We start from the raw sequence: 14,312 nt of genomic DNA on the forward strand, positions 1-14,312 counted from the left end.
ATGGTAAGACAGAAAACCTTATTGATTATTTTATAGTAAATAGAAGACTGGCAGGATCAATACAAGATACTAGGTTATATAGGAGTGCTGTTATTGATGTTAAAAGTAAAGATCACCATCTAGTAGTGTCAAGGCTTAATTTAAAGCTGAAAAATCGGAAGGGTAATTACCTCCCGGGAAGTTATGATGTTAGTAGACTCCACGATGAGAATTTGAGAGAAACTTTCCAGGAACGGTTGAATACTAAACTGGAGAGTTTAAAATTTGATAATGTGGAAGATGATTAGAATAATTTTAGAAAAATAATTTGTGAAGTTACTGAAGGTGTCTTAGGGAAGAAAGCTAGAACTGCAGCTAAGATTATTAGTGAAAAAGCTTTAAGTTTAATAGAAAGGAGAAAGGACTTGTACAAGAATTATCTGAGTGATAGATCGCATGAAAACAAAAGAAATGTAAAGAAAGTGGAGAAAACATTGAAATATGAACGAAGGAGGTGTGAAGTTGAGGACATGGATAAAATTGCCGAGGATTTAGAAGATGCAGCTAGACGTCATAATAGTAAAATATTGTACTGGCACGTTAACAAATTGAGAGGTAGTAGTCAATCCGGACTTGTCCCAGTTAAAGATAGGAATGGGGTGGCAATTAGCGATAAGACAAAAGCTAAAGCGAGATGGGCCGAACATTTTAAGAATTTGCTTAACCAAGATAGAGTTGCAGGAAAAAATATAGAGGAAAATTAAAAAGTTTGTGATACCTTGGATGTGAAGGAGTATTTGTTTTGTGAGGAGGAATTAGCAACAGTACTAAAAGGATTAAAGAATAATAAGGCTCCAGGTGCTGATAGGGTAGTAAATGAGTTTCTTAAATATGGTGGCTCTGAGGTTAGAAATAAGTTATTGGAGATTATGAATATGATTTTTGAAAAAGGGGAAGTACCTAATGATTTTAGGAAAACCTTAATTAAGCCACTTTATAAGAATGGTGATAAAAGTGAGTGTGGTAATTATCGAGTCATTATTCTTTTCTCTGTAGGTAGAAAATTACTTATTAATATTATACTTTTTATACTGATAGATTAAGTAGACAAAGTTCTAAGAGAAGAGAAGTGCGGTTTTAGAAAAGGTAGAGGATGTGTTGACCAAATTTTCACTTTTGGGTTAATAATTGAGAAGTACCTAAGTTTTCAAACGCCTTTGTTCCTCAGTTTTATAAGATTATGAGCAAGCGTTCGATTCTGTTGATAGAGAAGCTTTAGTAAAGGTTTTATCCTTGTATGGTATACCAGACAAATACATTAAAGTGATTAGTGCTATGTACGAGAATAACACTGCTGCAGTTAAGGTAGGAAATGAGGTTAGCAGCTGGTTTTGTATTAAATCAGGAGTTAAGCAGGATTGTGTTCTATCCCCCTTTATATGGATTATTTTGATGGACTTTGTTTTAAGGAGCACAGGAAAGGCAATGGGAGACCACGGAATCAAATGGGGAGGAAAAAGTCTCCTGGACTTGGATTATGCTGATGATTTAAGCATCCTAGATGAAAGTGTGAGCAAAATGAATGAAGTTTTAGAGGTTTTGCGAGTTCAGGGTGCTAGTATTGGTTTGAAAATTAATGCTAGGAAGACCAAGTCACTAAGGCTAGGAATAAGTGAAGATAAAAAGGTGACGTTGGGTAATGAAAAGATTGATCAGGTGGGCAGTTTCACTTACCTTGGAAGTATTATTAGTAAAGATGGTGGGAGCAGTGAAGATGTTGAAAATAGAATAGCCAAGGCTCAGGGTGTTTTTTCACAGTTAAAAAAAGTCTGGAAGAATAGGAAGATAAGTCTGCAAACCAAGATTAGAATCTTAGACGCTACAGTGATGACAGTGGTCAAATATGGCTCTGAAGCATGGACGCTCCGAAAAGCGGATGAATATTTGCTAGATGTTTTCCAGAGAAACTGCTTAAGGATTGTTCTGGGTACCCGGCTGACTGACCGTATTTCAAACAATAGGCTATACGAAAAATGTGGTTCAATACCGCTTTCTAGGTCTATAATGAAAGAAAGGTTGAGGTGGTTAGGGCATGTTGTGTGGATGAAGGATGACAGATTGCCGAAGATTGTTCTTTTCGGCCAAACATCTAGGGCTAAACGGAAAGCAGGTCGTCCCCGTCTGGGTTGGGAGGACGTCATAAAGAAAGATTTAAAGGAAATGGGAACTTCGTGGGTGTGTGTAAAAAGGGAGGCTTTGAATAGATTGGGGTGGAGGAGGAGCGTGCGTAGCTGTGTTGGCCTCAGGCGGCTTGGTGCTGCGATGAGTTGTTAGTAGTAGTAGTAATCAGCCCTAAAACCCGCGCAACTTTCACCGATACAATTTCACTATGTTTTTTTTCCAATTTAAATTACAATCAATCTGAAAACCAAGATACCTTGTATCAAATATCTGCTTAATCTCTGTAACATTAAAATTAACTAAACCGAAAACATTATCAATATCTTCAGCATGACTAAAAGTCATGCAATTACTTTTACTCGCATTCATTGTTAAGCAACTAAGACTAGTAAAAACATGCAGGTTTAGAAGAACTTCATTTGCTTTTGAAACAAGCTCACTCAAAGCCTTTCTAGCAATCGCTATAGCTGTGTCATCCGCAAAGGATGTTATAGCGGCATCAGGAATGTAGAACCGTAATGTGTTGAAGTACATTAAATATAAAAGCGGACCTAACACAGAACCTTGCGGTACTCCACATAGTACAGGATGAGGTGAACTGACAATATCCCCCACTACTACATGCATTGATCTACCATTCAAATACGAACGAAACCAATCAATCCAATTTCCTTTAATCCCGAAATGTGACATCCTATCTAACAACAGCTCAAAATCAACAGTACCAAAAGCTTTCTTAAAATCAATAAAAATAGTTAAAGGAGTAGAGCCGCTCTCGAATACATTGTTTAAAACATCAAGAAGATGGTGCACTGCATGACTAGAAGAATGAGATCTTCGGAATTCAAATTGCGTGTCACATAAAAACCCAAGATAATTAAGGTAGGAATATAGTTTCTTATGAACAACCTTTTCAAATATTTTTGAGAACAGTGGCAGAATCAATATAGGTCTCCAGTTTAACATTTCTCTTTTGTCGCCAACTTTATGTAAAGGTATAATTTTTGCTTGTTTTAAAGCATCTGGGAACTGACCTTTTTCCATAGATAGGATCACCAAGTATAGAAGACAAGACACAAGGTAAGCGGCGACAGCCTTAAATGCCTTAAGGCTAAGACCGTCAATTCCTGCTGAATTCGACTTTATTGTTTTCAGTGCGTCCTCCAGATCAGACTGAGTGCACTTTACGAATTTCATGGAACGACCTTCATCATAAACAGCTCGTTTTTGTACCCATGGTCAGCAACATCATTTTTAACATCAATTCCAACATTTGAAAAATATTTACAGAACTCATCACTAACATCTTTCTTACCTTTAACTTGTTTTTCACCTATTACAAGTTCATCCACTGAGTCTATAGTGTTATTACCACGTAGTGCCTCATTTATCACTTGCCAAGTTCCCTTAACATCACCGTTTTTATCACGAAACTTCTCTGAATAATAATGTTTCATTGATGACCTTCTGAGGGAGTTCACATTGTTCCGAAGTTTCCTGAATTCTTTAAGGTTTTATTGCGTTGGAGAATCTAGGTACAACCGATAAAGTCTGTTCCGTTTAATTTTTTCCAAAATTTTATTCGTCACCCACGGTTTCCTTAGGACATTTTTCTTCTTACGAACAACCTTCACAGGGCAACACTTATCGTAAATAGGTGACAATATTTCTAAAAAAGTGTCAAACGCCACCGATGCGTTTTCTTTTTCATTCATAACTTCCTCCCAAGAAACTCTACTTATCGCTTCTTGAAACTGTTCAAGATTTTCCGGCTTAAGATCCCTAACTGTCGTTTCCTCCATTTTAAAAACCTTTTTTCCAGTGTCCCGAATTACGCACGCCAAAGGAAGATGGTCAGAACCCGTACATATGATCATGTCGCAATAACTTTTCGGTATAAGATTTGCCGATAAATAGATATTATCAGTAAGGGTAGCCGACTGACTAGTAATTTGTGTCGGTATTTCTGCTACCGGAAAAAAACTGTGCGACAAAACAAGATTTCAAAAATCCAGGTTAGAACTACTTAAGTTAAGATGATTAAAATTAAAATCACCAATTAAAACCCGATCCAATTTAGTTGCCGCTGTATCGGAAATAAACTTATCAAAATCGTAAAGAAAATCCTCCGGATTAGCACTAGATGGCCGGTATACTAAACAAACTTACAACTTATTCTTCTCCGAAACTTCAATTTTAATAGAAAAAGTTTCGATCTTACCTTCAATCCAACAAGTTAAATCCTTCTTTACTGTGTATCTTATTTGATCCTTAATTGTAAATGCAAGTCCAACCCGCATCATAGAGTTTCTTGATTTTGAAACTAGCTGGTTTATTCAATTTCTGATCGTTTTTTAAATAATGCTGAGAAATCAGGTGCCCCCTCCATAGCAAAATCCCTTCCCCCATGAAAACTTCCTCCATCGAAAGATCCTCCCATATAACCCCCGCCCCCCCCCACTACCAGAAAACATCCCTCTTGAAAACAACGAACAGAAATTATTCCGTATATGAAAGGGGATGTCCCCTCCTCAACGCCTCGCTCTTTACGCTTAATTTTTTATTGTACTAAAAAACAAAGGTGTGAAAAAGAGTCAAACTTTAGCGTAAGAAGCGAGGCGTTGAGGAGGGGACAGCCCCTTCCACAGACTGAACAATTTCTGTTCGTTTTAAGTTTTAAAGTGGCTCCTTACGTTCAGTTTAAAAAAAACTTTTTTTTTATTTAATTCTTTAAAAAACTTGTGTTTCCCATTAACAAATAACCTACTATCTGTAAGTAATTAAATAATAAAAAAAAAACAAGTTTTTCAACTGAAAGTGAGGAACAACATCAAACCTTAAAAGGAACCGGAATTATTACATATATGAAAGGGGTTGCCTCCTCCTCAAGACCTCTCTCTTTACTTTAAAGTTCTCTCTCCATGAAAAAATCCGATACTTGTGTCTTTTGATGTGTTGTGTGATCGTTGTATGTATGATTGTTGTGTGTTGAATTGAAGTTATCAAGTATTTTGCAGTAGGTTGCATAGGTTGCATCAAGACATGGCTAATTGGAAGACAGAGAAAAGCCAAGACCGATAGTCCAAGTAATTGAGAGGCAAATGTTTAAATGGCTGGGGCACGGGTAAATGGCAGAATTATGCATGACTCTCTTATTAGACAAATACTTGTTTGTTAGTTTTTGGAAAGGCATACCTGCCTAGAGTCTCAGGCATGTTGACCAAGAAATTAAAATCGACATAAGACCCTTAGATTGCCTGTAATGAGAGGCAAACATGGCACGCCCGCCTATGGTCTTAAAAAGGTTGGCCAAGAATTTAGAATTGACATAGGACCATAAATTTGTTTGAAATAACAGGCAAACAATCGTTTAAGGCCATCTTTATCTTTCAAATAGTGCCTATTCGTTGCCTAAGCTGACTCAAGATTACGATGTGTAAACTCGAGAACAAACTCGTTTCTTCGTTACTTTAGAAACAAATTTGGGCTATATATTTGCACATTAGGGGGGGGGATAAAGTAGGTGCAATTATTCTGCATATTATGAAATAAGAATTGTTTTCTGACGTCAAGCTATCCAAATACTTGACTCTCTCCCACCTTTATATGCAAATATATAGCCTAAATTATGTATTTTCCATATATTCTGTCACTTGTCTTTGTCTTGTCTCGCGCTAAGCTGAAAAACTAACAAAGAAACCGACTTTGTTCTCGAATTTTACACAGCGTAAACTTGAGTGTTGCCCATAATACACAAGTAGCAAAACTCCTTCCTCCTGCGGAAATTAAAAAATTAAAATTCAAATAAAACTCTCAAATTTGAAAAGCCTTATTTTCCACGGGGTATATTTTCCGGTGGGGGGGGGTATTTTCCACGGGGGGGGGGTATTTTCTGGGCGACGTATTTTTCGCGGTGGGGTGATTGTCCGTGGGTGTATTTTTCGCGGGGGAGGGGGGAGGGTATTTTCCGTGGGTGTATATTTCACGGGGGGGGGGGTATTGCCCGGGGAAGTTAGTCGCCAGAGGGAGGGTAAGCGCCACCCACTGTTAGAAAGTGGCATAGAATGAATACACTAAATTAGGGTATGAGTATCGGCAAATTCTCAGAATGCTAAGACTATGTTTTGTTTACCTACATTGCCAGATGAAATTTTCAAAAAACTTGATAATAACTTGCCTTTGATAAAGTTATCAAACCTACTAAGCACCACAGTATAGATATTAAACAGTAGCGAAAACTTGATTCAGAAACGGGACACATCACAGCGCGCGCTTTGGTAAGTTACCAAACGTTCCGTTGCTACTTGGTATTCAATCAGATCAAAGCGTATATATGTTGCTAAAAACTAGTAATGGCGCGTGTGCGAAGGCGGAATCATTAAGAGAGATATGCGACTGATGTGTCCCAAAAATCTTTAATGGAGAGTACAGGAATTTTCGCTACTGTATAATATTTATGCTGTGCTAAACATTGCGAATCAGATTGGATTAGAAGCGAAAGGGTATCAAGACATAGACACAGTTTTGTGTTTAAGCAAAGGGGAGCTGATATTTTAAATCTTACTTTTTACAATTAAAATTCAATGTCTATGCTTCTAAAATGTCCTTGCCGAGTGGTTATGGTGCTGGACATGTAATCCTATGGCCTACAGGTCGAGGACTCAAGTCAGAGTGTCAACAACTATCTGGTTTTAGACGGCTGCCGGTGGCATGATCTGTAAGATCAGCCAGAGTCGAACCAGCTCCAAACGGGTACATGGAGAAACTTGAGGAAGGTAAGCAGGGAATGTGTGCCAAAGCACAAGATAGCTGGCCCATAGTCCCCCACTGTACTTCCTGGCCAAGGGACAATGTAAGGGAAATTATCACTGCCAGTTTGGACTGTGAAATCTGCTGTCGCGCCTTTTTATTTTTATAACTGTAGCACTTGTCTTATTAACACCATTTTCTATCAGTCATTTTTATAGCAACAATAAACAGCTTAATTGGCAAGGCATGCAAACTGATCCAGCAAGGTTTTCTGTTGTTCAGAGCAACAATAGCATCATACTATCAGCTTCTCGTTCAGTTTTCTTTGCGTCTTCGAAACGGAAAATGCTATGTTGTTCGCGCATGTAACGAGTATTGAATTCAATGGTTTTGAAAACCTTACCGAAAAGGGCTTCAATAATCACAAATAAGGGTCCATTAATCTCAATTCAAGGCGCTCAATAAATATTATAGAGATAATGCAAACAACTTTGTGCTTTCTGAGATAGTTTTATTTTGTAGAAGTTTGCAAAGGAATGTTTGACAACAAACTCTATCCGCATTCAACCTTATGCAATAAGTACATTCAATGTGTGCATGGAAAATCATTGGAGAGAGATTGTGGACCAGGAACAGCGTTCAGTCCAGCTCTTCAAGTCTGTGTGTGGCCAAGAAATGCTGGATGTGACAGATATAGTTATGCAGAAGTATTACATGAAGGTACTTGAAATAGTCAACGCTTATATATTTCTCTTTGAAGCCATAATTCCCTGGAGTAGTATATCTGTGCCACTTCTTTAATGCCTGTGACGGTGATTGATAGAAGGTTTGAATGTCTCAATCATTTTGATCAAAAGCAGTCTGTTAGAGTAACTTTGGTCGAGATTGAAGGGTTGATTGGAGAGTCGATTGAAAGTTCATTGAATCACAGGTCAATTGATCTTTTGATCAAAATGATTGACCCTCTAGAGCCTCCTTAAATTTCATGAATGGGGCTGTTGGTCATAATGATTCTAGTGATGTACACATTAGTGCTGGGCGATATCTTAATTAAACGATATATCGATATTTTTACTTTCGATATTCGATATATCGATTTAAATATTTCTGATCAACATTTTGCTCAGATTAACTTCAGGGTTCGGCAAAATTCAATAACAAAATTTGTAAATAAAGAGTATTTTACCCATTTTAATTTAAATTTTAATTGCACATTATTTAAATTTGTAATAAAATAGATAACTTTCATTAGAAGAATGAACATTACAAAAACCCTGATTTGGAATTACTCTGGCTCAGGATAAAGGAAAATAAACTACTGGCTATATTTGGCTGCTAAAATCAGCAACATGTCAATATTTTCCCCTGAGAATTGGTTCAGCCTTTCAGTGATTAAATATAAAAAAAATGTTTTCAACTGAAAGTAAGGAGCAACACTAAAACTTAAAAGAACATAAATTTTCCGTATATAAGGGGGATAACCCCTTCTCAATACCTCGCTCTTTTCGCCAAAGTTTCCTTTCGTTTTTTAAAAATCTCCTGACTTTAATTAAACGGCTCTTGTGTTTCAAGAGTTGTTCTTAAACAATTGGGATAAAAAGTTAGATTTTGCATTAGGAGCGAGGTATTGAGGAGGGGCATCCACTTTCATACACGGGGCAGTTAAGTTCATTTTAACGTTGCTCCTCACTTTTAGTTGAAAAAAATTAGTTTTATTTATTTAATTTCTGATCATTTTTCAAATAATGCTGGAGGATCCACCATTTCTATCTATGAAAAATCTACCCCACAAATTTGTTCCTTTGAAAGTTTCAGCCGCGTAAGATCGCCCTTCCCCCATACAATTCCATCCCTGCTGACAATTCCCCAAAAAAAAACTATCGCGGCAATTCCGCCTGGAAAATTGTCTTTAACTTACTTTCTTCTGAAAAAAAGACCTGTTTTTCTTTTGATTTTTAATGTTTTTTTTCAAATTAGGCCAGAAATCCTCCCTCGATGGAAAGTTTTTCCTGGAAATTTTCCCCACCCAATTTCAAAATGGTAGAATTCTCCCGCGTAAATTCCCCCATGGAGAATTTCTTCTGTGGAAAATTACACCCCCACAAAAATATCCCCTAGACAACTTTATAGCAAACACGACCACATATAAGTAGTATGGATATACTCAGTCCGGGACGAGATTGCATAATACGACCAAACACGCTATATTTTGGAACTAGATATGAGTCAAAAATTGTCAAACAGGTTAATAACTTCTAGCTTTAAAGGTATCTTGCATCTCGTCCAGTATCAATTAACAGATTTACCTGTCAGACTACTTTTTGCAGTTACAAAGACAGATTTACGTGCCAGAGGGGTTTCTGAGGTTAACAGCCAAGCTGAGTGTGCAATAGACTCATAGCTAGGTTTAATGATTGCATACAATATTAGTGATATAAAAAAGTTGTATCATTTGCGTAAAGCTAACTCAATTTGCGAAAAAGGTATTCCATTGGCATAACTCTGCTCTGAATGATCTTAATCGGTGATTGAATAATAGGGATGAAACAAAGCTCGATAACATTCTCATTTTTAATTGGATTGTATGAAAGTACTAAAAGGGTTAAATTGCATACCAGTTAAGGTAAGTCCAAGGGGGTGGTAACTCTTGCGCAAATCAATATAAATTTGGAATAACATCATTGGTATCAATCCAAGGAAACGGTTAATGATGACAAGAAGATTTTGTGACTTAACTTTGCTTTACTTCTTGGCTATGTTCTATATCATACACGAATACCAGTTGAGCAGTGTTGCCAATATAAAATATGTTGTAGCATTGGAGTATGCTAAAAAGTTGAAAGTAATAGAGTCTTGGGTGCCAAGATGACCTTGTGCGTTGACCTAGCTTTACTTCTCGGGTGTGTTCTGTATAATACACAAGTACCATTTGAGCAGTGTTGTTAATATAAAATATGCATCAGAGTATGCTAAAAACTTGAAAATAGAGATCTAGATGCCAAGGAAAAAATTCTAATATAGAAATTCAGAACAATCCTTAGAAATCAACTAGCGAGATGGTTATGCATTTGAACCATCAAGGACCGCAACCACCAATGACCCTAACCATCAAGGACCTCGAAATCCAAAAGTCACTTCTCCCCAACCTCCAAGGGGCCCCACTCCTTCCAACTTTTTGGGCCCATCCTTCCATTTTCTTATCTTTTTTTGAAGTTTTTTTATAACGTTTTTAACATGGTAATTTATTTCAATTTTTTTTTAATGTCTTCGATTGACATAAACATACTTAAAACATATAAAATTATCATTTAATATTTAACAACTTCAAAATGAGAATGATGTAGAAATATTAGTCGTGACTTTTACTATTATAAAAATAATGTTTGTAGTAGCACTTTTTTTTGGACTGAATTTTTTTTTTACAGAAAATTATTCAATTTTTTTTGTAAGTATCTTAGAATTACACAAAATATGATTGCGGCCCAACCAATGGTACTCTATGGATACTCATCGACACTATGTGGCTTTCCCTATGGTACTTTGTGGGCGGTTATCGACACCACGCCGCTGTACCATTTGAGAACTAAAGTTACATCAATCAACAACATAGCAGATTTTAACATGGATCAAAGTGCTGAGTTAGAAATATCTTTTTATTGTGAGTGTGCTATTTGTAATGGTTACAATCATGACTTCAGTAATTCGTATGAGAGTAATGCAGCAAATTTATAAATCATAGAAAATGAAATAGAAGAGGACGATCTGCAAGAAATGAGAAGAAGAATCTTTGACGAAATGGTGAGAAAAAGGATAAGATCATCAATTTCTCCAGTGGAAGAGAGTGACCAATATTACAAGAAACAATACAAACAAAGGACATCCTCTCCATTACAAGGAATATCAGGAGCACAAGGAAGCTCTCACAAAAGGAGGTTTGATATAGCAGAAAAGTAAGATCTGAAGAGGAGACACAGACAAGATGGATATCTCTAGCGATGGCAATATCAAGAGAGAACCCAATGAATTATTTTATGGAGCAGATTCAGAATGTATAAGGTTGTTCAACGATGTTAAAAATGTATGAAACATTTTTTTTATATTACTATTCTACATCTCATTACTTCACTAAAAATATATTATACATTACTTTGTTATATTTCCATTATTTTTAGGGTACGCTAGTACCTCAAACGCTTAGAATATCTATTAAAAGGTTGGAGATGTAAGAAAGGGAATTTTCAGAAATATAGATACTACTACTAGCAGGCTCATAGAGGATATAATAAAAAAATGAGATAGGTTAAAAGAAAGTTCACCAAAGTCTGAGAGAGATGACCTGAATTTTTTTTTCTCAAAAATCTCCACAGGCAAGCAAATACCCGTCCAGACAAACAGGCAGAGAAAGTTTTCAGTTCTCAGAAACAGGGACATCCACCTTTAAAATACATCTGATTCTATTAATAATATTTGATTTTTAATAAAGTCGCAACAATCTCTTTCTTGAATTTGCCTCTTGGATACTCAATATAGACATTTCATTCAAGAAATTATGAAAGAATGACATGAAATATGCTTGTGGTTTTACCAATCGTACTCTATGCTTGCTCATAGGAACGACGCGACTGAAACCATACCAAAAGTTGTGTTTGACCCGGAAACACAATAAGTGTTATGTCAAAAGAAAAAATGTTGAATCATTTCATGGAATGAATTCAAAACATTAAATTTCTTATGATGATATTAGCAAACATGTAATATTATACAAGTTAAGTTACGTAACAATTTCTACGCTTCATTTGCATGCAACAGATACCGAGGATTTTAAGACTCCTCCCCCCAATGAATTCTATGGGTTTCATGAGTCCTCCCCACAATGAATTTAGATGGTTTCTTGAGTTCACCTCTTGGATACACAATACAGAAATTTCATTCAAGAAATTATGAAAAAATTGTAAGTAAGTGACATACTCCTTCTTGAATTCACCTCTTGGATACACAATACAGAAAACTCATTCAAGAAATTATGAACAAATTGTAAGTTAGTAACTAATTCTTTCTTGAATTCACCTCTTGGATACGCAGTACAGAAATTTCATTCAAGAAATTATGAAAAATGAATTTTCTCAAAGAAAACAAAAAAGTTACAATTCAATTCTAATTTTTTCAAACAAAATTAATAAGAATATTCCACTTCAGTTCTGAATTTTCTAAAAGACATGAAAAAATAAAGTACTACTACATAGAACAATTTCAACTACACAGATATTTTTAGCAAAAAAAAGATCTGCTGCCTTTTTCGCCTTTAGTTATAGGTGGCAGCACACCCACTCAAGCACAAGGGCGTAGCTAGAGAAATGAAAAAAGTTAGGTTCATTTAGCTTCACTTATCGTGACACAAACTCTTTTTTGAATTAACCTCTTGGATATACAATACAGAACTTTCATTAAAGAAATTATGAAAAAATTGTAAGTAATTAACAAACTCTTTCTTGGATTCGCCTCTTTGATACACAATACGGAAATTTCATTCAAGGAATTATGAAACAATTGTAAGTAAGTAACAAACTCTTTCAGGAATTCACCTCTTGGATACATAATACAGAAATATCATTCAAGAAATTATGAAAAAAATTTAAGTAGCTAAAAAACTCCTTCTTGAAATCACCTCTTGGATACACAATACAGACATTTCATTCAAGAAATTATGAAAAAATTGTAAGTAAGTAACGCACTCTTTCTTGAATTCACCTCTTGGATACACAATACAGACATTTTGTTCAAGAAATTATGAAAAATTGCAAGTAAGTAACAAACTCTTTCTTGTATTCTCCTCTTTCATACACAATACAGAAATTTCATTCATGAAATTATGAAAAAATTGTAAGTAAGTAACAAACTCTTTCTTGAATTCACCTCTTGGATACACAGTACAGAAATTTCATTCATAAAATTATGAAAAAATTGTAAGTAAGTAACAAACTCTTTCTTGAATTCACCTCTTGAATACATAATACATAAATTTTATTCAAGGAAATATGAAAAAATTTTAAGTAAGTAAAAAACTCTTTCTTGAATTCGCCCTTTGGATAGACAATACAGACATTTCATTCGAGAAATTATGGAAAAATTGTAAGTAAGTAACCAACTCATTCTTGAATTCACCTCTTGGAGACACAATACAGAAATTTCAATCAAGAAATTATGAAAAAATTGCAAGTAAGTAACAAACTCTTTCTTGAAATTAATTAAAAAAAACTTTCCGAAAAATAAGTTTTTCAAAGAAAAGTAAAGGCCATTTTAAACTTAAGCTCAGGAGATACAAATACCTGTTAAAATACAGACTCAAAACGACCAGAAATTACTATTAAAGAATAAATGAAACCCAAAACGAACAGAAATTAAATAAACAATCATAGCAAAAAATATACAACAAGTAATAATATAAATGTATAAGTAGATCTTAAAGCGAGTAATGCTTATATTGAATATGAAAATATAGCTTAAAACGAAAACAAGCATTTTGCTATTAAAGTATAAATGAAACATAAAACGAACAGAAATTAGATAAACAATCAATGCGAACAAACATACAATATATATTAATGTAAATGAATAAATAAATTTTAAAACAAGTGAAACTTAAAAACAATATGCAAATTCAGTTTGAATCGAATAAAAATAACTACAAACAAGAGTTTGGGTATCGCCTCACTGCAGAAGCCTGAAACCTACTGCGTCATTGGCGCTTTACTGAAAACAATTCTTTGAAATTTTCTCACTTTTGTAACTTTAAGAAATCACAAATTAATTAAGATTTGAGGGAATAAATATCAGCATATGTATATTAAACTGGCAATGCACATTTTTTTTCAGTAAATTCATTTGAATTTTTTTTAGTAAAGTACAAATTATATTCTGGCTTTTAGAAAGTATAGGGGTTTAGAACCCTACTCATATTAATATATGCTCGTTTTGAGTTTGACTCTAATATTTATTTTAATTTTTGTTCGTTTTGGGTTTCATTTATTTATTGATACTGATTTGGGGTAGTTGTATGCTTGGTAGATTATATGATAGTCCGGACGCAAGGTGTTGAAAATGTGAATCATACCACGACGGAATGGGGCTGCTACGAGAATTAGCCTACCCTCCACCCCCTAAATTGACCAAGCGGATTCAAAAATACCAATGGCACTTGCTTGCGAGTGGTGGAACACTCCGAAAATTGACATTTTATTATATTTTGGAGTTTCATGCAAGAAAATGCATGTTCCACAAAGTTTTGAGATGCAGTTTTCCGCTCAAATAGAAATGCCTAGAAGCCATAGAATGTATTCATAACAAACCAAAACGCTTAGTTAGAAAAAAATGGCAGAGTTAAAAAAAATGGCAAAACTATATGA

At 35.1% G+C, this 14,312-nt stretch overlaps 2 protein-coding genes across 3 annotated transcripts in view; one reads left to right on the forward strand and one right to left on the reverse strand.

Annotated features, from left to right (window-relative positions):
- LOC148950125 (uncharacterized) overlaps positions 1-14,312 on the reverse strand; it is a 344,013-nt gene that overhangs the window by 285,429 nt on the left and 44,272 nt on the right. The gene's annotated exons all lie outside the window — the stretch shown is intronic.
- The window catches only part of LOC148950128 (uncharacterized), a 67,169-nt gene that overhangs the window by 12,256 nt on the left and 40,601 nt on the right, over positions 1-14,312 (forward strand). Inside the window, exon 3 of one of the 2 annotated variants that reach the window (XM_089091461.1) lies at positions 7,432-7,629. The exons of the other annotated variant lie outside the window; for it this stretch is intronic. Within the exon in view, the coding sequence (XP_088947587.1) occupies positions 7,432-7,629 (198 nt within the window). The remainder of the gene's footprint in view (positions 1-7,431; positions 7,630-14,312) is intronic. 2 annotated transcript variants of the gene reach the window in all.

This window comes from Artemia sp. Qi Xiang Cuo, chromosome 7 (assembly GCF_049724085.1).
Source record: "Artemia sp. Qi Xiang Cuo chromosome 7, ASM4972408v1, whole genome shotgun sequence".
Taxonomy (NCBI): Eukaryota; Metazoa; Arthropoda; class Branchiopoda; order Anostraca; family Artemiidae; genus Artemia; species Artemia sp. Qi Xiang Cuo.